The sequence below is a fragment of the Hippoglossus stenolepis genome, chromosome 2 (assembly GCF_022539355.2).
Source record: "Hippoglossus stenolepis isolate QCI-W04-F060 chromosome 2, HSTE1.2, whole genome shotgun sequence".
Taxonomy (NCBI): domain Eukaryota; kingdom Metazoa; phylum Chordata; class Actinopteri; order Pleuronectiformes; family Pleuronectidae; genus Hippoglossus; species Hippoglossus stenolepis.
In genome coordinates this window covers 16,577,052-16,603,028 of record NC_061484.1, presented here as the reverse complement: position 1 = coordinate 16,603,028, position 25,977 = coordinate 16,577,052, and the positions used below count along the sequence as shown (strand labels likewise).

The 25,977-nt window shown below is 41.8% G+C and overlaps 1 protein-coding gene across 2 annotated transcripts; it reads left to right on the top strand.

Moving 5' to 3' along the window:
* Positions 1-1,827: 1,827 nt before the first annotated feature.
* On the top strand, positions 1,828-15,706 carry crmp1 (collapsin response mediator protein 1). Of its 2 annotated transcripts, none has more exons than XM_035145714.2 (14): positions 1,828-2,373; positions 4,602-4,690; positions 4,916-5,100; positions 5,510-5,674; positions 6,215-6,276; positions 6,371-6,451; positions 7,933-8,001; positions 8,086-8,206; positions 9,119-9,275; positions 11,054-11,195; positions 11,285-11,455; positions 12,921-13,100; positions 14,060-14,225; positions 14,373-15,706. In XM_035145714.2, exons 1-14 carry the CDS (start codon positions 2,014-2,016, stop codon positions 14,462-14,464), a joined length of 2,040 nt encoding a protein of 679 aa, XP_035001605.2. In that variant the 5' UTR covers positions 1,828-2,013; the 3' UTR covers positions 14,465-15,706. The 2 variants fall into 2 exon arrangements, with proteins under 2 accessions (XP_035001605.2, XP_047194196.1); XM_047338240.1 differs by lacking the exon at positions 1,828-2,373 and adding an exon at positions 3,480-3,679.
* Positions 15,707-25,977: the final 10,271 nt, after the last annotated feature.

Below are 25,977 nucleotides of genomic sequence, written 5' to 3'. Positions count from 1 at the left end.
TATAATTTATGTGTTGTATTGTGTTATGTTCTGATTTGGATTCGCTTTGAGTTCTTTGACCGTCAGAATATTTACTCACAGTTGGGTCATAGACCTGCATGAAAGTGACAGCCTGAAGGAGGTTTAGTTGTTCAGCACCAGTTTGATAAAAAAAAGCTTCATATTTCTAAGAAATTGTAGCTTATCCTGTTTTTTTTATGTATTTCAGCAGATTTGATGCAGTAAATAAACACACAGCAGCTGGACTGTGAGTTAATATCAGTTGATGAGCCAATAGGCAGGAACCATTGATAAATCCTAAATTACTACATTAGTTATGTATTAATTAAATATGATTTAGACCCATATTGTAAAGTTTATACATATACTGTATATGCTATAGGCCAGATAGGTATAGATACTCTACATAGACCCATGTGCATTGTAATGCTGAATGCATTGTGTTGTGTTTTTTTCCCCTCTGGGAGCTGTCCACCTGCTTCAGTACTGAGCAGGAAGCTCCAAGCTTCTCTCTCTCTCTATCCCTCTCGCTTTCTTTTCCCAGCATCCCCCATGGGCCATGAAAACAACTGTTGCTGCTCAATTCTCACTGATGGCGCACACCAGCAATCGTCCCATGAGCGTTCAGGTCACTGGTTTCGGGGTCAGTCGAGATAAAAGCACCTGCTGCAGGTCAGAACCTCACAGTGTACTTGAGCCACATGGTGCACTCATTCTCTGCCAGTGCTGCTCAATAAACCGTTTTACACAGCAGATATTTTTAACATGTCACAGAAGGTAAAGTGCAGGTGTAAGTAAAGTGAAGGATGACTGAATTATTTCAAATCTGCTTCAGTGTCAGTGTGCAGGTGCATGCTGGCTCTCTGTCACATGGTCATGTCTTGAACTGAACAGAAGCAGGTCCCAAACCCTTACAAATGGGAAATGGCAGGACAAGAGACATAATTTGGAACAGAACAAAAAACAACAGAATATAAGATAACTAAGTAAGAACAGACAGAATGAAAGATAAAAAGCTACACAATTAGACATGATTAAAAGAAAGAGAAATATGTTGATCTTTAGATAAATAAGGAACAAATGAAGTGCAATAAATAATTTTAAAGATAGAACAGTGATATCATTACTGAAAACATATAGGCAAGAAAAAACAAGATGTTTTAAATTTATTTGTTACCACCTTGCTTACAAAGGGGACAATGAAGAGGGTCTGATCAGAGCTTATCAGTGAGTATTTATGTGTATAAGGTACAAAATATTTTTTATACATTCAAAATTAAATTGATGTCTTAAATCTGGGGGGAACTACCTGAGTGCATCTAACATTCAGTGTTAGTGTGTAAAGAAACATGTAAATCTGCTGTCTGTTGATGGGATGAGGAGGAGTTTTAGAGGCCCTTTAATAAACAAAAGTCAATAAGTTGTGAGTGTGTGTGTTATGCAGACGTCACGGTGTGTGTGTACTGTGATAAGGGCCTATAGACTGGCTCCTTGGGTGACAACAGCCGTTAACTCTGATGGCACCCAGTCCTTTTTCCAATCTGTCTGTCCCTGCAGATGTGGGTTAAAAGATGACACAGGCTGCTAATCCGCTGATCTGCTCATGCACAGCCCCCACATTTAAAAGGAGAGAGGGGTGTTAGAGAGACAAAGACAAAGAGGTGGGGGGTAGAAAGCCATGCATTTATTTGATTTGTGTGTGTGGACTATATGGTCAATAAATGTGCTCTTGCAGAGGTAAAGCTTTCCACATACCAGCACTCAAAACTGGAGCCCTGCATCATTTCACTGGTTTTCGTGTGTGTGCGCGGGTGTGTAGATGTGTGTGTGTGTGTGTGCGTGTATTAAGAGGCGGGGTTCTTAGGTAGCATGGAGAGAACTGCATGCTTTTCACAGATGACAGCATCGAATGAGAGCCCGGGAGGAGGGACCCTGACCCGGTTACAGACATAAAACCAGCCAGGCTGCTGTCTCCATCGTTACAGATTTGGGGGGCGGGGGTGAAGACACAATATGTCTGACTGCAGGAGACAGTGGAACCGGGAGGATGAGCTGCCGGTCTACCTGGCCGGGCCGATCACTACCAGGCCGAACCATCGGAAATCCTACGGAATGTTCAGCTCCGTGGAGGGGGCGTTCGAGAGCAAGACCATCGACTTCGACAACTACGCGGTGGGGAGGAGAGGCAGCCGCACCCCGAGGAGCGGCAGCCGGGAGAGGCTCTTGGACACCGGTGATGGAGCCACCGGGAAGACGCCCGGCAGCAACCAGGCCCAGGAGGGGTCCATTGGCAACTCGCCCGGGGAGCACGACGACTCACACGCCGGCGTCGAGGTCAGATATTCATCGGGGAAGGAAACCCCTGATGGAAAGGTATGGATGATGGTTTTACTTCTTGGCATTTTCTCTCTGTGTCTGTCTGGGGTTTTTGGTTGAAATGTTCGATTTCATTTATGTAAAGGCTTCCCAATAAATAGTTTATTTTAGGAACAAACCGATGTAGGCCTGGAGGAGAACTATTGCTCCACTTAGAGAAAGAACAGAGAGTATTATTTATGTTGGATGAAAGTAGCATGTAAATATCTTTAAATAATTAAACAAAAGATGCTGTGGGCCTCATTTTGGAAAACTAGAACTGCTGTCTATAAGCCATCAGGATTTATCCCTAAAGAATTACCTTCAGTGGAGAGGCTCAGTGACGAGTGTGGTGCTGAAGTGGACAGCGACCGACTGAGCCGAGCTGTATTGTTGTTGTGTCCTCACGTGTGTGTGTGTGTGTGTGTGTGTGTGTGTGTGTGTGTGTGTGTGTGTGTGTGTGTGTGTGTGTGTGTGTGTGTGTGTGTGTGTGTGTGTGTGAGGTATTACTTATGTTCAGGGGACCTAAATCATAAATTGGAAATCATTCAATTTTAAGGTTATTTAAGGTTATCTTAACGTTATGTTTATGTTATGTTAAAGGTTAGATTGGGTTTAGGTTTAAGTTTGGTTTAGGTTTGGCAAATTGTAAGATTAGAGTAAGTCTCCTCAAAATCCTTGTAAGGCAATATAATGTCCTTTGAAGTCATAGAGACGTGACTGTGTGTGTACTTGTCTAGACGTCTTTGTGAGAACAATGTTGAGCCTAGACCTTATGGAGTGAGGAATGCTTTGGAAAGTCATATAAGATTTTGGTCGGTCCTCACTTTCTGAGTTCCTTTCATATGTCTGTTTTTGTGTTAAGACTTGCATCAGGGTTATAGTTAGAATTAGGTTAGTGTTGGATTTAGTTGTGAACTAGGGAATGCTTTATGCCATTGAGTGTCCTCACTAAGATAGAAGTACGAAAATGTGTGTGTGTGTGTGTCTGAGCAAGAAGGGGGTGTGAGGGAGCTCGCGTCTACACCGTCTTTGTCGGTGCCATGAACGCAGCACGCTTCACGCTGTGCGCACTCCACGCATCCTTTACGCAGCCGTACGGCGGAGGATTCGTCGCTCCCCCCTCCCTCCCTCTCTCTCTCCCTCCCACACACACAAACACACACGCAAACAAAAACCAACAAACCCCAGGGGAAGATACAAGGGGAGCGGAGCTGTAGAGCAGGGCAGCACAGTACTGAGTTGAGTGCCCGGGGGCAGAGGTACGGAGAAAGCAATGTCTGGGAACTGCTACCACGGGAAGAACAGCATCCCCCACCTGACGGTAAGAGACCCGGCGGCCTGGCCGGTGAAGCTCTCTCTCTCTCCGCTTGTGTATGCAAATCCCTGCTGCCGGCACTGGCAGAGAGAGGGGGGGATTAAATTCTTAGCGAGGCAGCAAAGAGCAGAAGGCCCCTCCACGGTGCCGGATCTCCTGTGTCAAACAGCAAAGCCACGACACTGAAGTGACAATTGTCAGTGTCCCTGCGTCAAATCGAGCCCGTACCCCTGCTCAGGTTGGGACAGTGTTGTGTAATCTGACAGTTTGTCAGAGGGATTAACTCGGTCGATTTGAGTCTGGAGTCGCACGGGAACAACGGCTCGTGTAGACCAACTCAGAGGTGTGAGGCTGGATCTGAACAAAGATGCTTCCTCTTGTCAGACAACCTCTATTATCATACCAGATGAGCCTAATATTATATGCAAAGTGAATACAAAGGAATACTATTGCATTACATTGCATTTCATGTCACTGCAGTCACATATTTCCTCTTGTCAGGGTCCTTACTGCCGTCATCTCGAACCATGGATGATCACTGGTTACCATGGAGACCTAACATCCTCCCTTATGCTGTTGCCAGTCATGTTGGTAGAAAGTGTGGACACATGATAGTCTGATGAAATCGTGCTTGTTTTAACACCAGGCCTTTCAATACTCAGTGTTTGATTGTTTTTAAATCTGTGATAAATGCTAAATAGTTAATATTTGTATTAGACCCCACCCATGAACAGCACCAGTGGGGCCATGCGTTTCTTTCCACTTCTCTTTTTCCACTGCACTGAGTCATAATATCGCTATAAAGCCATGCATTACATATGTGATTGTGCAATACATCAAGATGTCATTGGATTCAACCCCTCCTGCACCTCTTCCTCCCTCCATCCCTCCCTCTCTCCATCTCTTTCTCTGTATCCCTCCCCTGCAGAGTGAGAAGCTGCTGATCAAAGGAGGGCGGGTTGTCAACGATGACCAGTCTTTCTATGCAGACGTCTACATTGAGGATGGGGTCATCAAGTGCGTATATCAGGAACTAAACACCATAGGCATAAAATACAAGTTTTTAGAGTGATTACTTTTCTATTGATAATGATTTCCCTTATTTATTCTCTTTCTTTTCCACTGTTCAATCCTCCACAACCTCCATGTCATCCACATCCACATACACATACACACTTCTCCTATCATCTCTGCACCCCTTCATACTTTTTGCCTCCATCTCACCCTCCTGACCCTCGGCAGGCAGGTGGGGGAGAATCTGGTTGTCCCGGGGGGAGTCGAGGTGATCGAGGCGAACGGCCGCATGGTGATACCAGGGGGCATAGATGTCAACACCTGTCTGATGAAGCCCTTTCTGGGCACCCAGCCTGTTGATGGTTTCCTCCAAGGCACCAAGGCTGCACTTGCTGGAGGCACTACCATGATCAGTGAGTCTGGAATTCAGTCTGTGACCAAATTAAATACTGAACATCAGGAACCATGGTTGATAGCCAGTTTGGCCTTTCTGTGTGTAGATTGCATGTTCTCTTTGTGTTTTCATGGGTTTTCTCTGGTTTCCTCCCATAAATCCAAAAGACATTCAGACTGGAGTTAGGTCAATTGGAGACTCTAAATTGACCACTGGTGTGAACGTGAGTGTGGATGGTTGTTTGTCTCTATGGGCCTTGTGATTCGCTGTCCACCTGTCCAGGATGAACCCGCCTCTTGCCCCTATGCCAACTGGGTTTGGCTCCAGCACCCACCCATGACCCTTTAAGGATAAGTGGTATAGATGATGGATGGAAGGTGTTTTGCACTCTTTCCTTCTTAACCTTTGACCCCCTCCTCACCTCTCAGTTGACCATGTGACCCCCCAGCCCGGGGACAGCCTGCTGGAGGCGTTTGAGCACTGGCAGGAGGCTGCGGATAAGAAGGCATGCTGTGACTACTCCCTGCACGTAGACATCCCCCAGTGGAACGAGACTGTTACAGATGAGTTGGAGCTGCTGGTGCAAGAGAAAGGTACGTCATGCAGTCTGTAGTTATTCTATGATATTTCAGAGCTGTGGTCAGCACTGGAATTCCCGCTTCACTTCTAAGTTCGTGCTCGTTCTTCGACCCATTTCACAACAACAATAGGGACAGATTTAGAAACAATTTGGCCCAGCGCTGAATCCTCTTACAGCGAAGGCTCGGCCGACAGCCATTGTTCTGATTGCAGTTCTGTCAGGGTGGCAGTGTCAAGATTTTGCTTGTAATCTGTTTTAAGTAAAAGATCACTTTTCCTTTGGGGGCAGCAACAAAATATTGTAGTAACAGAGCCAAGGCTGCTGCTTGTGTGAGCAATTTCCATCAGATTTCAAATTCAGTTGTAATTCTTGGCTCCGATGCTACAAACATGGACTGCATGCCAGACGAGCTTGTACATCGTGGTTTGGATTTTATTAATTATATTTTGTGATAAATGTTTTTGGCTGCACTCGCAGACATTTTTTCTTGCCTCTGATTTTCCCTCTGTCACCTTCCTGTCATGAATACATTCCTTGCTCCCAATCCTCTCAGGTGTCAACTCGTTCCAGGTGTACATGGCTTATAAGGATCTGTACCAGATGTCAGATTCCCAGGTATGTTTCAGTATATCATTCGTTACACTTACTGCACTTATTTCCTCATGTTAATCTGTGACTTTCCTCTTCTGGGCTCTCTGGACTCTCTCAGCTCTACGAGGCGTTCTCCTTCCTGAAGCAGCTCGGGGCTGTGGTGTTAGTTCATGCTGAAAATGGAGACCTGATTGCTCAGGTGGGTTTATTTATGTTTATGTATTTATTTATTTGAAAAAGGAAAATGTACATTGATCAACATTCATAAATGGTCTGTATTTATATAGTACTTTCTAGTCTAAACGACCACTCAGCACTTTATTATACATCACTCATACATTGCCAGCACAGCCGCCAGGAGCAATTTTGGGGTCAGAATCTTGCCCGAGGATGCTTAGGCACGTTGAATGGGAGAGACTGAGACCTTCTGGATAGTGGTCGACCCGCTCTACCTGAGCCACAGCCACCCACAAATTAAATACAAATGTAAATGCACCAAAGTTCACTGACAGGCTACTTTTCATCAGCAGTCCCTTTGCCAGATGTTGATAGGCATCCTGTCGGGATAAAGAATAATACAGAATGAAAAGCATACATCGTCGACAAAAGCCGTTAACAGCTGACACAGCTCCATAACCTCCTCTGCCTTTTGTCCCTTAGTGGCAAATGGTGACTGTGAAGGCCAACACACAAAGCCTGATTGGGGTCACGCAAAACAATAAAAGGAAGTTCCACTGTTCCAACGTTTACTTTAACATAACGCAATGAACAAAAAGTGAGGGCCCAACAAGGCAGAGGATCAGCAGGTAAAAAAACATTATCAAAAAATTGCAAAGAAGTTAAGAGAAACTTGTTAACAGGTGAATGGAAAAACTGGCAGGAAGTAGAATTGCACGAGGAGAAGACTTAACAAAATAAAACAGGAAATTAAGTTATGTAGAGCTCATAGTGTCTACATGAGTCGCAGCACCATCACAACCTTCAGGAGTTTACTGTGGTGACATAATTAACAACATATGGTACATTGGCTGAACTGTATCACCGCCAATCCTCTTCATGTATTCTCCTTCACTGTCACTGAAAAATAATCTCGTTGCATAACATGCAGGTCTCGGGGAGGGACAGGATTTATTTTTGCTGCTGCAGCTCTGAGTGACAGTTTTATCTTTTGACTGTTATTGTACTAATGATGATGATGTAATGGCGATTACGATGGTGAGAGCGAAGGTGCTGATAATGACGATAAAAGCCATGATTAATGGTATGATCATGGTCCTGATTAACGGGGGGGGGATTTATGTTGAGAACCATAATGTATGTGAGAGTAATGAATGATAAAGGGGCGCTGATGAATAATAATAAAATGCTGTATATATAGTTAAAATCAGGGAAGAGAGGGTGGGGGTCCGGCTTTCATTTTGATTTCACTGTGCTGCAGACAGCGCTGTCAGAAGAACAGGAACAGAAGCCCGCGTCCCACTGAGCGCTGGCTTTGTACGATTACAACGCACACTTTATTTTCTTTGATGGTATGACAGCGCATGAGATTCAAATTTTACAGTCATGAGATAACAGCAAACGGAACAAAAAGGCAAGCATTGTGGGTAAAACGTGACTTGACAGGTATTGTGTTGTGTCTGCAGATCATTTTGAAACTGGGTTTTTTTGTGTGTTCTTTAGGAACAGAGAAAAATCCTCGGGATGGGAATCACTGGACCTGAAGGCCATCCTCTGAGTCGTCCTGAAGAGGTGAGTCTCATGCACCACACTGTCTGACCAGCCATCCATCACTGTACAGGTTTTAACACTTCCTTTCCCCCCTCCCCCGTGCAGCTGGAGGCCGAGGCAGTGTTCCGTGCCATCACTCTTGGTAACCGCGTGAACTGTCCTGTCTACATCACTAAGGTGATGAGCAAGAGTGCAGCTGACACCATCGCCCAGGCCCGGAGGAAAGGTCAGCCGCTTTGTTTTCTTAATTTTATTCATTTGATTTTGATTTAAGTTTTAATCAGTGAATATATTTTAACCCTTTAAGACCTGAGGCGTCATCTAAAACCTCAAGTCTCAAAACAACCTCCTCAAAGTCTCAAAACAACCTCCTCAAACCCAAGGAGTTTTCAGTTGAACCTTTATTCCTACAAAACATTTTCATTTCGAATTTTTTTTAACGTTGTAAAATAAAGTTTAAAATAAAAACTCTCAAGTGTTTTTTATTTCCCGTTTCTTCTTCAGAGGCTGAGAATTAATGTGTCAGTCTTTACCTCTGTGGCCTCTTACTGGCCAGAATCATCATCTTCCTCCTCCTCTTCCTCAAACATGTAGCAGCTCAGCAGAGAAACATCACTCCTGGTCTTAAAGGGACAAACACACACATGTTACATCAGGTGTTGGAGGATTATAGGAGACATATGATGCCTGTTGAGTTGTTCCCTTTTACTCTTGTGTGTCGCATAGATTTTTGTTAGAAAAACGTTTGTTGTAAAGAAAACACTGCTCCTTAAACTTCTGAAACGCATCGTTAGTAGTCTATGGGTAATCGTGATGTGACATTAACAAAGCCAAATAAAGCATAAGCGGAGGCCGACATTTCCTACATGTGCTGGAAGCAGTTGACCATTCACAACAGAGTGGGCTACCTGGCCAATCAGAGCGGACTGGGCTTTATCAGGAGGGGGGCTGTAAAAAGACAGGAGCTAAAACCAAGCGTTTCATACAGAGGCTGAAAAGAGGAGCAGCAGCAATGGACAGTGGAAGAAAAGTGATGTTTTCTGAGCATCAGAGCCTGTAAACCCAAGTTTAAATTATGAACCTGAATATGATCCTTATGTTCACAGTCTGAATATAATCGGCACATCTTCCTCTGCAGGTTCTGTAGTTTTTGGCGAGCCGATCACAGCCAGCCTGGCCACTGACGGTTCTCACTACTGGAGCAAGAATTGGGCCAAAGCAGCAGCTTATGTGACGTCTCCTCCTCTGAGTCCTGATCCCACAACTCCAGACCATCTCCAAACAATGCTGGCTTGGTACGTTCCCAAACCTTCTCAGCAAGTCAATGCACAGGATGCAAAGTACGTGTGTGTACTTAGGTCTCAGCCTACAGTGTGTTTCACAAAACACTAGACTATAAACTTTACTACTGAGTGAAGGCAAAGGGCTTAATTTAGCTACAACCTCTGCACAAAGTGAAATGCAAATCAGCTGGATGACACCAAAGGAGACACCGGCAAGGATCTAACTCCCTCTGTTTGCCCCGAGACGTTCGCTTGCTATTCAAGCCACAAACAGGCTGCTGGTGCCATGCACAATGTCACAGCAGCTTCAGTGAGAGAGAGAAAACAGATGGAGGGAAGGTGTAGCGATATGCATGAGGAGGAGATGGGCAGAAAGGAGGAGGGAGATGACAGAGACTTAATAATGGATGAAGGACGGTTTAATAAAGCGTCTCATGTAAAATACGTGATAATGGCGAGTTAGGTTGTGGTTTGGCAGGATTAAATACCCCAGACCAAACCCACCTCTGACACACATTCACACACATACAAAATGCACAGAAAATCCTGCCGTACACATTTAACTGTCCCAGATTCCATAAATAGCACAGGAGCTAGAATCCTTCATCATCTGTTGCCTTGGCTACCAAGTACCTCCCTCCTCCTCCTCCTCCTCCTCCTCCTCCTCCTCCTCCTCCTCCTCCTCCTCCTCCTCCTCACCCACCCTCCCCCTCCTCCTCCTCCCTCCTCACTCCTCCCTCCTCCTCCTCCTCCTCCTCCTCCTCCTCCTCCTCCTCCTCCTCCTCCTCCTCCTCACTCACTCACTCCTCGCTGCTCCTCCGCCCTTTGTCTGCAACTCCAGCTTCTCAAGGCGGGTCCGTGCTGTCACGCCACTGGTGTGATGCTGCTGGCCAGCGTCTGCTTCAGAGACAGGATGTTTTTTTTCTTTTTCAGTGATGCGAACAATAGTCTCTTTCATGTCCCTCACTCTTTCTCCCTCATGTCAGAAAAAAACGTTATTTCCATAATAGGCAGTCTCTCTGCATCGTGGCAATGAACAGACAGCTCATGACAGTAATTAACAAATAATTAAAAGGGCTTGGTTGAGACGTGATGATAGTGTTTGGTCTTTATCAGTCACATTCAGCCTCTTGCGTACCAGGAGGTGAAGCATGTGTTGATAATGTTTTTGATAAAACAGTCTTTATGTGCTCTAGTTAATACTTGAGGGACCAGTGCTCCAGCTGCGATGCACCAGTCTGCCTGGTTCCACTGGCTGTTTTTTTTTTTCTTGCCCCAGGCCACAACATGACTTTGTACTTTAACTCGTGTGCTCACTGAGGACAGCTGGTGGCTAACAGGAGAAATGACAACAAGGAGGTTGTGTTTTCACCCTTTCAGGAATTTCCCAGTGTGGGATCAATGAAGCACATCTATCCATCTATCCATCTATCATCTATCATCTATCATCTATCCATCTATCATCTATCATCTATCCATCTATCATCTATCATCTATCCATCTATCCTTAAAAAATATCAGGCATTTTAAGGGGCTGATATCTGTGTTTGACTGAGATTGGTGGAGGTATGATCTCTACTGAGTACCATTATAATTTGAATATGAAATTAGTTTATTTTTTTTTGCCAAAAGTCCTTTAACAGGTCATGTGATTACAAAGATTGAGCTGCCTGTTTTCAACACATCAAGATTTTAACATCTGCTGGTAGAATATAACGTTTGACAGCTTAATAACTGCAGTGTTAAGAGTACGCTGATCCTTTTCTGTCCTTTTTTTTGCATTAATACAGTGGGGACCTCCAGGTGGTGGGCAGTGCTCACTGCGCCTACAGCACGTCTCAGAAAGCCATTGGTAAAGATGACTTCACCCTCATCCCCGAGGGAACCAATGGCGTGGAGGAGAGAATGGTTGTCGTCTGGGACAAGGGCGTGGTGAGTGAATGACCATGTGTGTGTCTGTGTGTGTTTGTGTGTATCTAGTGTGTAGCTTTGAGTGTGACTTTATTTTATTTGTCTCTCAGGCCATGGGGAAGATGGACGAGAACCAGTTTGTGGCCGTCACATCCACCAACGCGGCTAAAATCTTCAACCTGTACCCACGTAAGGGCCGGATAGCGGTGGGCTCCGACGCCGACATCGTCATCTGGGACCCTAACTGCACCAAAATCATCTCAGCCAGAGTCCAGCAGTCGGTGAGGACAAAAAGAAAACAGGACTGGACTTTCTCATATCTGTGAAGATTCTCTTCACCCCCAGGTCATGGTGTCTTCAGGAGCACTGGCCACAGCTAAAATCTGATCAGCCCTTGAAGTGCCCCTGTCCTGTCAGTCGTCACTGATAATACTAACGATAAATGTGACAATTTGTGAAGAAATTTGATCCCCTAAGCTTTTGGAAGTACTCAAATGTGCTTGAACAAGAAAAATTCTCAAAATATATTGATGTGTGGCTTTGCTCAAATCTATACCGCTAACACAAAACAAGGAATGACTTAAATTTTCAACTTCCTCATTCAGGAATTGTGCATGGATGTTGGCCCCTCTGTATAAATTCCCTTTATGGGCCCCAATTTAGAAAAGTCCTAGATCTGCCACTGCCGGCAACTGGTTTTGCTTGTGTTTGAAGACGTTTCAACTCTCATCCAAAAGGCTTCTTCACTGGTCAGTGGTAGATTTCAGGTATTTAATCTTTGCGGGTCTGCACCTATCCTGATAGCCGTTATGTAAACATGAAGGTCGTTACAAGAAACCCAAGCAACCCCAGTTGCCTATGTACACTTGGACAAATCCTGAAAATCTGCTTCATCTTTTTCCTCGAGTGGTATTTAAACATGCAAATAGTTATTTTTTCCTCGGGTTACTCGTGTTTGAGAAATTTGGAAACCAAAATTTCATCCTAAATCAATGATGTACAAACGACACTGAAAAATAATCATCCTTCACAAGAAATGAGTTGCAATGAAAAGTGCTCTCACTGAGGGCTGCACGGTTTTAATCCTTCGAGCTCCACGATTTAAACTCCACTCACCCCCTTTGCATTAGGGTGGCAGCAGATACTGATGGTTTTCTTAAAAACCTGGACGCATAAAAGCAAAACTCTCTGCACAGTGAGATGCCACCAGAGGACAATGACAAACTTCTCTTTTTGTGCAAACTGATGGAGTGAAAAAGAAAAACTGACCCTTTAAACTTCCACACCAAACGATGTATTTAAGTACAGGAGACTGCGTGGCCTCAGAGGGGAATATTTGCCTCGAGCAATGTGACACAACACAGTGGAGATGTGACACGGTGGTTAATGTATTCAGTCTGCTCTGCCACTGTCGAACACTCTAATCCAGACTGCTGCCGGCTTTAGGTTATAATCCCCCTTCACCCCTCACCCATTCTGTGGTACATCTCTCCACCATCCCCCTGTATTCACACTGTCGCCCCGAAGCCTCTCTCACTTATTCACCCCCCCAATCTTCTGTGGCCTTTTGCTGCATCTGTTAAGCGACATAGCTACAATACAAAGCCTGCTGAAATAGCACAGTGAAAGGTATCGCTGTTCTAAATTGTAGGGGAGGATTTGAGAAAACAAAAATCTTTGTCTCCCTTAATTCCCTTTTTTTTCACTTTCTCTGTTTCGTATATTTTTGTCCCTGCTCGCTCACAGGCTTCAGAATACAATATCTTTGAGGGTCTGGAGTGTCGTGGAGGTCCAGCGCTGGTGCTGAGTCATGGTCGGGTGGTTTATGAGGATGGGAAGCTGCAGGCTCAGCAGGGCACGGGCCGTTTTATTCCCTGCAAGCCCTTCTCGGACCACGCTTACCAGCGCGTCAAGTTCAGGGACCAGGTAAAGAACACTGACGTTTAAAAAAAAAAAAAAGCAGAATGAAAAATAGGTGATGTAAAAATAGTTCCACTTTCAAGATTAGATTAGATAACACATCCACACCCAGTGCTGATGCATTGAACTAATACATTACAAACATCAATTTGATTTGGTTTCGTTTGGCTTACTAACCTTTGTTCCCAACCTTTTCACCCCCAAAATAACGATGCCAGACTTATGACCTGTATTATCCCAGAGTACATTGATTTGAGATAATTCTCCCTGTGTTCTCCACATGTTGTAACTTATCCAATGCTATAAATTAACCTGCTGCAGCCGATGCGACGACTAATCTGTCATTATCACCTCATGGGTCAAAGAAAAGATTGTTGGAATCCTTTTTATTGGTTTTATCTAAACCTCTTAATACCTGCCCTCTCAGCAGACCCCTGCTCGAAAATGACATGCCCCCAAATGAATAGTGTATATATCTGCAACTACAGGGTCTATATAAATAATATTGGTATCTATATAAAGTTAACACTTCATTATAGATGGTTCTAGGTCAGAGTAAATGGGGATGTAACACAACAATAATGACCAAAAAAATGCAAATTTGAACGTATATTTAATCTTTTGTAACAAGTATGGCTAAAATATGCTATTTTAAATTGGGTTTTAATGGTATTTAATTTAATCCTTTCACAACCCCCACTCTGTGACTCGCAATCCCCCCAAGGGGTCCCCATCCCTAATTTGGGAACCACTGGTATAAGATACTGTAAATGTAGGTCAGTCCTAATTATAAAAGGTATGAAAACAATATAACTTACATAACAACAGCACAAGCAACATTTACTGGTTACACTGTCTTATGCAGCCATACTGATTTTACCACTTATATTTCACAGTAATACAAATGTTGATTTAAAGCTATTTTGTTTATGAAGAGATGATTAATAGATGTGTTTTTTATCTAGGTGAAGGTGAAGCAGGGTGTGACTCGTGGGATGTACGATGGTCCTGTGCATGATGTCGTTCCTACACCCAAATATATCACTCCTTCTCCGTCAGCAAAAACATCACCCACCTCGACCCATCCACCACCAATACGCAATCTACACCAGTCCAACTTCAGCCTATCAGGTAACAGACATTGTATGTTTTGTACAAGTTTTAAAATCCACTGATTTCTCATGTTAGATGGAAGGTAAAAATACAAAAGAAATACTGTTTATTAGTTTATTCTGAAGTAAATAAATCTCATAGTTGAATTTTGTCTTGATCTCTCAGGGGCACAGCTTGATGACAACATCCCACGTCGCTCCGGCCACCGTATTGTGGTGCCCCCCGGTGGTCGCTCCAACATCACCAACCTTGGTTGAACGTGTGACTGTGCACAAAGTGCGTTGTGGAGGTTTCACCTCTTGAGTGTGTTTGAGTGTGTGTGTGTGTGTGTGTGTGTGTGTATGGCCGAGAGTGTGAGCACACAAGCATGAATGAACACCATTGTATTTTTGTTTTTACTACAATGGTGACACACTCCGTTTAGACTATTATGATTTAATCAATTTGCCTTCAGTCGCTGAGAAGAAATGCATTTGCACTACAAATCAAATAAGAGTGTGATTTTTAATCAGCCAATTCAATCAGAAACATGAGTAACTCACAATCAGGGCACACACACACACACTCAGACACACCTGGTGTTAAAACACCCTCCAAGCACCTAAACGTGACCCCAGTATTACAGAATAACGTTCTTGTCTCCTCTCCCCCGTGAGCATGACTTCCTCCGTACCCCTCCTCACTTCCCATGTCTTGCTGTGTGAGTCTGCTCAGACATGGTGCTCCTCCTCTCCACCCACTCTGGTGGACGGCTGAAGAAACAACAGTTTTCTCCTGCATTCGATTTTCTTTTTCACATCGTGGCAATATCTGTTTCAATGTGACCCAAGTGGATCAGTTATAGGCTTCAGTACGTATTGCATGGACGCGTCTTTAGAGTTTGCACTACTTGTACTTAGAATTGTACTCAAGGCACATTTGTAACTAACAGCACAAACGTACAGTATTCTCATATTGTTGAACGTATGCTTATCAAACATAAGTACATTAACTTAACTGTGGGTATAGATCCAGCTTTTACCAGGTCCAAAACATAACTGTGAACTTCAATAAAAGCAATGCAACTTCCAATTCACATCAGATAAAATATGCAATATGTCGCTATTGAGTGTTATAACTAGATGAGCCGTTGAAACAAACACAAAAACAGTCGTGTGCTGCTGAATGAACTTTTCTGATGGCTTCACCTACATATTTAGGGTTTCACAGTAAAGACGTGATGACGTGTGTGTGTGCTAGTTTCCTGCAAATCACTCCTGCCACAGATGGATTTGTTGTAATGACATGTTGAACTCACTGCTGTAAAAAGGGCTCCACCTCCTGCATCACCACAAAACCACACCGACAATCTTCCTAAGCTGTTTTTATTTGAGTGATTTATTGTATTGATTCTGGATGTTTTTAGTGTTTCTATGCTGCTCTGTTTTTGTTGCTGTCGTCTGGTGTCTCCAATGGAACCACTAATGATCAATAAAGACTTGACTGTTGTTAAAAAACAACATGCCTATATGTTTAATACTAAATATGTTAATATTAGGTGCGGCACCTACTCTAGAGGCCATGATTTCTAATGCCACGTCTGTGTCTGCTGAATCTGGTACAATCAATTTGTAACGATTAATTTTGTCAAGTTTAATTGATCAAATACGACAATGTGGGTTCAACAAATCAGTGTTATCGTTTTTTGGAAGTAAAAGAATAAGGACAACAGAGGCACAGGTTTGAGGCTGAAATTCTGCTGGAGAACCAGGTTGAAATCTTCTACCAGATTACAAATATTGAATTTAGTGACACGTTCTTTATTCACATCCTTTTCAGACGTACCACATTAAACTGTAAGCAATAGGTTCTGTAACAAGATTATATTTCTCAGTATTTTATGAAATTTCACTTGTTACTCAAACTCCAATTTGACTATTTTTGGGGCTTATTTTCATGAAATATTGAAATTTTCCTACTTTGCTTTGCAAGTATGAATGTCTGACAGAGCTACTGGCCCCAAAACTAGGATATAATGGACACATGAAAAACTAGAATGGCCCTTAGTAGAGGGAATATCCTCCACCAAGGCCCAGTAGATCTGAACTTTGGTTTGGATCTGCACATCTATAAATATCAGTCCCCAAAACATATCTGATCACTTTCATCAAGATCCATGAATTATGCTGAGAAATCAACAAAAATATTGGAGAACGTCCTATCTCACAATGTTAAAGAAAGTGAAGGCCTGGTAACATCCAGCAGAGAAACTGAAGCAAAGGGATAAAGACAGATCAGCTAAAGTAAAATAAAGCTAACTGGGTTTTAACACAGGGAAAGACCTGAGGAAATGAGCTGGTATAAATAGTTTAAGGGAAATAGAACATGTGGGCAGGTGCTTGTGTTGGTCATGTAACGGAATGGCAGGATTGGCCGGATCTGGAGCCCGACAGCCCCCTGGAAATCTGTTTTTACTGACCCCTAGTGGTTCAACTACTAACCTACACGACCCTGTAACATCACTGTTTAGTACACTGTGCAACCCCACCTGTCAGTGATGCTGTGTAGGGTTAGTGGAGAAACAGGCCTCAGAGCTTCAACCAAAGGGGGCAGCAAAACACTGCTTTTCAGACTGGTGTTGAATTTGTTCAGTCTTGACAAACTACCTGTCAGACTGCGATGAGGACTTTCCTGCTCCATAAAGGATGAAGACTCATGTCCCCCTGATTCAAAGTGGTCCCATTAAGACCTTCTGATGATAGTTCAACAATCAAGCTGCGCACACACACAGATCGATGCAAATCTAACTTTTGATGACAAAAGGTTTACAGGTGAATGGAAAATAAACTGATCAAATCAAACTGGCTGGGAAACAAAAAGACAGCAGGACACTTCACACAAGATACAAAAACAGATAATCTGACAAAGACTGGGGGACAAAGGCTGGAATAAATAAGTGGTGGCTGCAGGTGTGTTGTGGAGATGGTGTGTTGTGCTGCATGAGACAGGAGGCCCATGGAAACATGTTGGTCCTGATAATTGTTACATTTCCCCTGACTTTGCTTCTGGAGATCAGGCTTCAATGAAAATGGAACGTACCATGTTGACAACCTGATCTGATTCCTATAAAAAATTAAACACATGAGACACTGTATGCTGTACACACAGGGTGTTGTTCTCAACAGTTTCTCCGTCTCTGTGTGTGTGAGAGACATTTTCACCAAACTCCGTGGGAATATTATAAGATAAATGACATCATGCATAGTTCAAAAATATTTTTTTCATAAAACTATAGACAAGACCAAGACCGAGATCAGGTCAGGTCAGGTCAGGTCAGGTCAGGTCAGGTCAGGTCAGGTTAAACTTTACAGTCCACAGTGTGAATATTTGTCTTTGGCGCCACAGAAAACAACAACAAAGATCAGATATAAAAACAGAAGTAAAAAACATTAAATCTTAGAGCTTAGAGTTCAATTATAGACAGTTAAATACAGTTCAACAGACCCATGAAGAAATAACTTTAACAATTTAATAGCACTTGTGACAAAAGCTTTCTAATATACACATTAATGTCTTGTGGCAGTTTAAAGCTTAAGCTTACATATATGACCAAAGGCTTATATAATTTGAAAAATTATTAATGATGACAATGACATCACCATGATGTCATTATGAAAATGATCCGATATATTGTAGCAATGCTTTAACTTTTACAACCAATACGATTAAAGACATTTAATCTACTGATCTAGAGTTTATGTAGGTCTAAAAAAGTGAGCATTCCCTGACAGGAGTTCATAAATATATATAGCTTTTGCAGGGTATTCACCGCACTGCTTGTCATTATATGTAGTGTAATCGACAGCTCATTATCATCTTGAACAAGCTTTCACTTCCAAAGTGTCACAACACTGTTTAAAATTAATTATACATCATCTATAGTATAATGACATTCACGAATTCCTGTTATTTTAGTCCTCGACAATAAAAGCTAATTTTCCTTCACTTCATTTTCACATTTCATCTGGAGGAGATTGACGTCATTTGCTCTCAAGGGATTTCTGACAGGAAAAGTCATCAGTGACGGTTCAATTAAACTAAATACATGAATTAAGTTATTTGACTCTCATACAACAGTTGCATTCATTTTATAACAGAAACCACTCTTTAACATATTCAACATGGATGGAGCTTTCATTTCAAGCAGGCTTTACGACTGCAACACTCGACTGTCCACTCGAACCAAAACTCCACATCCCAGGTGTTGACCAGGACCAGAGATCACATTTCTCCCCTAAAGTCCTTGGTTGATTGTCAGTTTCTATATTCATATAAGATTATTTTAGTTGTTTTTAAAGCTCTTCATTGTCTTGCATACATGTCTAATATGCTCACATTGTATGTTTCCTGTCAGTTAATATTATCAGTATATTTCTTTCTCTTAATGGCAACTTTTGGGATTGTTTTTATTATTATTTTATCTTTTAAAATCAGTTTTGTAATTCAACAGGACAATGACCAACATACAAACAACAATCAACCAAATATATAGACAAAATGTCAAAAGGTCAACAAACCTGAAGTATATAAAGTAAAGTAACACAAAATAAAACACCAAAATAGAAAACTACATTTCACATCACGTCCATGATTACATGAATGTATTGTAGCTACAGGGTGAGAGAAATATGGGAGAGAGGAAGACAGGGGGGGGAGAGAAAATGAGACAGATGACATTTTCATAGGCCCAGAACAAAACCAGGTTGGATAAAAACATTCAGGTTTTCCAGGGGAGTTGAATTTTAGTTTCTCCAGCCTGAGGCAGCCTAATAAGTCTCTGACCCAATGACTGTAGCTTGGGTAAAATAATAAAATGAGCAAGATGATCCATCTAACCAGAAGACTAGCATATGCTACTGTATCAGACTGGGCACGTGATATTGGACTTCCCGCTGGAAGAATCCCAAAGAAAGCTGTAAGGGGGAAGGTTCGAAATCAAATCCAAACACAGATTTTTAAAATAAGTTACAATTTTAAGGTTTTCAGGAGCCAAATGCAAACAAAAAAACAATGCTGGAAGATGAATAAATAAAGAGAAATATACAAAAAGTAAAAAAACTCTTACACTCAGAGGAGATCATAGGAACACAGTTAGGGCTAGAACAGGCAAATATAAGTCCAAACAGGCACCGGTACAAAGGAGAAAGCACAGGAATAAAGCTGGAGTAGCAAACAGGACCAGGGAGACAAACAGAGACACAGGGTCAAACCGGGGAGCTCAACACACAAACCAACAAAGCGGACTGGGAGCACGGAGAGTAAATACACAGAGGATGCAGCAGGGATAATTGGACACAGGTGAAATTACAGCGAGGCCTCACAATCACAGAGGTGGTAAATAAGACAAAGACAGAAAGTAAAAAAAGCAGACACACAATTAAGGTAGTAAATGTTAGAACACAAGAGGAAATAATAAGGTAATATCGTTTTCTTCTTTAAAGTACAGTGTAGGGACAGATCATAACAAAAATAGATTATTCGCACATTTTTTATTTGCAGCAGATGGTGATGCACACACACACATTTTGACATTTGTGATCCTCGCTTCTCCTCGAGTTCTACTGGCCTCACAGATTTTTATTTATAACCCACAGACTACAGACCACAGACATATGAATCGAACATTTTCTGGCTTTTGCTGCAGATGAACTGAATCCAGATAACATCACCTTCACAGAGACCAGCAGAGACCTGCATGCTGCCGCTGCCATCTGCTCAGGGAGCAAACCAAAGGGATGTAATATTGAGCTTGTGAGAGTGGAATTATGCAAAGTTTTTCTTTCTGTCTTTCTTCCCTGCAGCAGGTCTGGAAATCACGTGAATTGAAAACAGTTGTTCCATGTGTTAGTGGGTGTGTGTGTGTGTGGAGTGTGTGTTGGGTGTGCAGGCATCTGAAAAGGTGCCATAACTATACAGAGACTCCCCATCCCTTGAAAGTGTATGGACCGCTGTTTGAGAATAACAGGGAATCAACCGCGTCCAGGCACATTACTGAGCCAGCTGTGCTGCTCTTCTACCACTGATGGTCCCTCTGGTCCCTGCTGCACATTTCTGAGCTTCATCCAGTCACTGTGCAATTAACAAAAATACGCTTTATCTCTCTGAATACAACCAGATTGTAAACGAGGACCAATAAAGCCCACAAAATAAAGTACAAATTCAGGAGAGCTTCATTATTGGACAGACAATATATCTTTAACTCCAGCAAGGAGGCTTTTCATTTGCATTTGTTTGTTTGTTAATTAGTTAGCGGGATAATGCAAAAACTCCTAGAATGGAGTGTAAGTGTGGTATGAGTAGAACATTTTGGTGTGGATATGGATCAGAAATGTATATTTTCAATGATTTCTCAAAGAATTATTCATGTGTCCTGATAAAAAAAAAAAATCTGATAAAAGGACAAATATTTGTGTAGGTTGGTGCAGATGAATAGAGAAATAAAAATACAGATGTTGTGAATTTAAAATTGGTTTCATGTGGGGAGTGTTGAGCCTTGGCGGATGGTTTTTCGCTGATACAAACATATACAGTTTACACTTGCCATTTTGGCTTTACACTTGCTTCCTTGAATGTACATAGTTTTATTGAACAGTATACTTTAATATTAAGTTCTTTTTACTTTCTTTTTTATTTTAATAAAAAAATTGCTCTAACAATGTATAAGTAGCAGCAGGCCGTGAAGGACAATTAATATCAATATGAAGCTAACAAATTAACTTAACGTGAGACCTCAAACGTACGCTGTTTGATCAGGGTGTAATGCCACCTTTTGTCCAGTTGGTGACCATATTGAGCTTTGTTACAAGGTCAAAATTGCTCCTCAGGCTGACCTATAGATGTATGTACATTCATTTTAAGTTCAATAAGAAGAATTGGCCTGTGGGTCCGGTTCGGTCTGGTACTAGGAAGGGCCCCCCAGGTCCCTTTTGCCTGAGCCCCCAAAGTCCCTTAGAACAGTCCTGCTTCTAAGGATATAACATTTGGGGTTTAAGGAGGCAATTTTGATGGATGAAGTGAGCATCAATGCTATACCACAAATCAACAAAAGTCCTAATCACTGAAAATAAAAAATATGGCTTCTCCCCCAATTACTGCCACTAATACTATTACCAAGTATAATATTGTTAGAGTGTGCAATAATTGACTAATATACAAACATAATTATATGTTTTAAAATTACAGCCCTGAGCTGCCTGACAGCTACCCACATATCTTTGCTGTCACAACTACAGCTCGGAGTTGTCAATTATCCACACACACGCTTGAAAGTTAAATTATTAGTAGGTTAAGCACGCAACAGCTGAGGGGCTGAGCAACAACTTTAGAAATCCAACAAGAGAGTTTTTGTCTCTGAGCTTTTAGAAGCCTACGAGCCGTCAACGATCGGCCAATCAGAGGAGGAAACACACCTCTGCAATCACTCCAAACACAAAATCCCAAAACACCACCCTCAAGTCATCACACACACATATGAGTCTATGTTACTTTCTGAGGACCATGGTCTACAAAGGTATCTGTGAGGACGCAGGAGACAGAGAGATGAAAAACCGACCATCAGCAAAGTTCTTATAGTTTTACATTGTAAAACTCCACACTTTTAATTTCACATTGATATTTAACTGCCCTGTTGCTTTTACAGTTTTTATGTTAAAATAATTGTCTTATATTTTATGTAGAAAGGGTGAATTTTGTGACCATCAACTTTTATTGTCCTGAAGTCCCAGGACCATTACATAAAAAACAGAGCCGGCACATATGGCAGTCTGGACCAGTCTCATTAACCTCCATCAGGTTTACGGTGAGCAATACTAATTTGACTCAGAGCAGGGAGAGAATTTAATGCTTGTTTTAAAATTCATTGAATGGTTTCTTTCTATCAAAACTTCTTTAGAATGACAAAATGATAATTAGTTTTTTCATTTTAAACATTTTGTAAAATGCATATTATATATCATATGTTTATAACAACATATAGTGTATTTACATTAATTTAGCTGTATTCATTGTATCCCCCCCAAATAACTGACCTGTTTCTCAGTGAAAATTGCATTCCATATTTACTAACATTTGAAACATCAACCCATTATGAGTCCGGCTGATATACTGACCATCATGACATTCCAGGTTTTAGTGCACGGTATGTCTGTTACTTGCTTTTCTATGTACTTACTTAATTTCCTGTATGTATTGTTCTATAAGCCTAAGGTTTTTTGTGCTATAGAAATCAACTAGAATGAACCGATATATCATCGAACCGTTATTATCATCGGTCCAGATGAATGGATGAAATCAATGGTGCAACAACACGCTAAAAAGTAATTTGTAATGCTACAATTATGATACTAGGATTACAGACTAGATTAAAATTAGATTAGTATTCTAATCTCTGATTATTATAATGACTGATAATAATAAATATGAGATTATCAACAAAACTTAGTTCTTTTCAATAAAGTTCTTGTTATGTGTAGTTGAAAGCTGATGCATGCAGTTCTCATTCTGCTAAACAATCTGCTTTCATATGAAAGCGTGTTGTATGTGTTGTTTCCTTCTATTCTACCTAGAATGCACAGCTGGCACGGCTTTGATGAGTACAGGCTGATGTGTCCGTGAAAAGATGAAGAGACATAAATGACAGCCTACGGAGGAACACGCGGAGGATCAGATCTCGCATCAGCTGCCTGGCATATCAGCGAGAACGAGTGTTTACAGCTCTGCTGCAAGGCTTTCCTGAACAGAGGAACACTGCACTCTGACAGGATTTATCACATCTGCAACGCTTTATGCTCAGCTGTACTCATGTTGAATGTTTCTCTGCTGCCGGAGGGTTGCAGCACCCAGCTATACATGTCAACTCACTGGACATCAAAACAGATTTCATCCCGGCGGGATGAGCACAAATGAACCAGACGGGAAATTTTCAACATTTTACACGATTACATCTTTTTCACTTTGAAGCCACAAAGCTACGGTACTTTGTCTCTGCATGTAAAAGGCAATTCGCTTCAGCTCGCCTTGATTCGGAAAAAGGAGAATGTGCTTATGCCCCTGAAGGCCTCTGACAACCCTGAAGACCATTTGATAAACCAGACAATGTGTGAGGAGGTTAACATTCTGAGGTTTACTTCATCAGGTACCTCCCTCACAACACTTTTCCTCTATCCTTATAAAATCAATAAAATACTCATCCATTGGGTCTATTCCTGGAATTTAATTAAGAGTTCAAAGATACTGACTTCCTTTTTTTGCAGCGCAGACAACTCCTGCTCCGTTTATCTGGTGATTTATAGTGTTGAAAAGTCTTTTACGGTGGCTACTTATGTGAGCTGACTTACAAGTTGATTGATATGATACCTGATGCTTCTGATGTTTCTAAGACAGTTGCTAATACATTTCTCTGTGCGGTTTAATGGTTTTTATTTTATGTGTTTTTTATGACTTTATGGCAGGCTGCAGAACAGTCGCTCCGGTGGGGATGGTAACATCTAAACCGTTCTTTCCTGAACGCTCACAACTGAGGTCAGTTGTTCATAAATGAGCGAGTTTGATTAAAGAGAAGGGCCAGGTATGCCCAGTTGAGGTTTGCGTAAAATTGCGTAATGGGTTCAAAATATATTTATATAAAGGCAGGAGGTGAGAACTAAAGTATGTTTTTTTGGGGAGAAATCTAAAATTAAAATAATTGAATAGTCCAAAATGAAGCAGAGTGGGATCTATTTTATAATGAAAGCCCATGACACCACCTTTGACAAATTCCCTTCTGCTCAAATAACTGTCACTACCATCAGACTAGCTAGTACATCAAATAGGATCACATTAAGGCAGACATTATGAGTGTTGGATACGTTCTCAGTGGCTTTGCTGCCTGTAGAAGGTGCCGCAAAGCATCAGCTTTTGATAGCCACAGGCTAGGCACATTGTTGTTTGAGAAACATCGACAGCTGTAGGAGCTGCAAAAATTCAGATACTTTTCCAAGAACACAACTCAAACATAACGTAACGGGACGACAAGGAGGCCACAGCGCATTTGATATTAATAAGTAGCGTGTGTTGAATCATTGGTGATGGGTTGGGTAGCGTTATCTGGTCAAGGTAGATCAGAAATTGACTTGGAGATATTATATTATATTTATATACAGAAACCACATCATAATATGTTAAGGGATTGGATGTTTAGGGGTTTCTGTCATTGCACTATCCTGTCCATAGCTGACATCAGAATTTAAGGGTGTTCTTCGGGGCCTGCTCACAGCTCTGGGCCCCAGGCCATTGCCTGTTTTGTAACTCCCCTGGGTAAAGGGATTTAGGTGGGTTACCGAACATCATGGTGCTGAGATGACAAGCTAAATGACAACAGAGAGACAGAGAGAGAACCTACTGGAGAGTCACACAGTTCTTAATCTCTGTATATGGTTGCGGGATATAACATTCAAACCATTCACAATGCCACAGCTCCTTCATGCAAATTTACACGTGTAATTTACGACCGGAGAAAATGTTTTATCCACCCATTATCCATTTTATACCTGATATGACACAAATTGTGAAATATGAAGAGCCTTAGACTCATACGTGATCATTTTCCAGACTGTCTCACACTGAATGTCTTACCAATCTTTTATAGCAATATGACTCCACATTGTCAGTCATAAATTGATCTGGAAGGTGTGGTGGCTTCTGTTGCTGCTGGCTCCAAAGAACTGGCTTTTAAACAGAGCATGCAAATAAGTGTGTCTGTAGCTTTTTATTATTGTTTGTATTTTCTGACATGTCTTTATAGAAACAGATTTTTTACCTTTATTTATTTAATCCACATTACAAAATGATATGTTTTCCCACACAACCAGTCAGTAAACAAAATACACGGCCACATGGTGTCAGTGTTGCATATGAGACAAAAAGAAAGAGATTGCAGGATTTTTCTGACATTTTGAGTCCTTCACACTAATCTTTGCTGCAGTGAACACCTCTGAAGCATTTTCTGATAAGTCTAAGTCCAAATTGCCCTCCACAGTTTGAGTTTTCCTGCGGTAGTACCCAGTTTAGAAAATTCACCTTTCAAAAATAAACTAGATGGATGGTTCCACACTGTAGTGATATACTAGAAAATACACTGTATTTGGGCTTGAGCCAGCTCTAAATTGACATTGCACATTAAAATAAGAGCATTGAGATGTATTCTGCCAAATGGGAGGGTTGTGCTTCTTCTGGTTTGACGTGATGACAGTTGACCTTGAAGACAGCAGCCGATGAAACCCGCTTGTTCTGTAGCTTTTGACCACACCACATGGTCTTCATCAGCAGACGATGTTTGCTCATTTGTTTTTTAAGTGAGTTTGAACGTTGTTATGGCCACAACCTCAAATGTTTACTTGGCTCAACCCAGTGACTGCAACATACATTGAGGACGCCATGCCAGAGTCGCAACCAGAAACTTCTCCTGTCTATACCTAAATGAAAACCACATGAGAACAAAAAAACACATGAGAACAAAAAACACAAACAATATTACAGACCCTCAAATCAAAAGGGAACAAACAATAAGAACTGTGCCACGATGACGAAGGCTGCTGCAACTTAAATGGTGGAGAGAATTACAGAGAGAGCTCCTCCTCTCCTGCCTCCCTTCAATCCCCCTCCACGAAATTACGCTCATCACACGTTCCTGAGAGAGGAAAAAGAAAATGAGAAAAGGAGAAGTAGGAGGAGAAAAACAAGAGGGGGAGGTGGG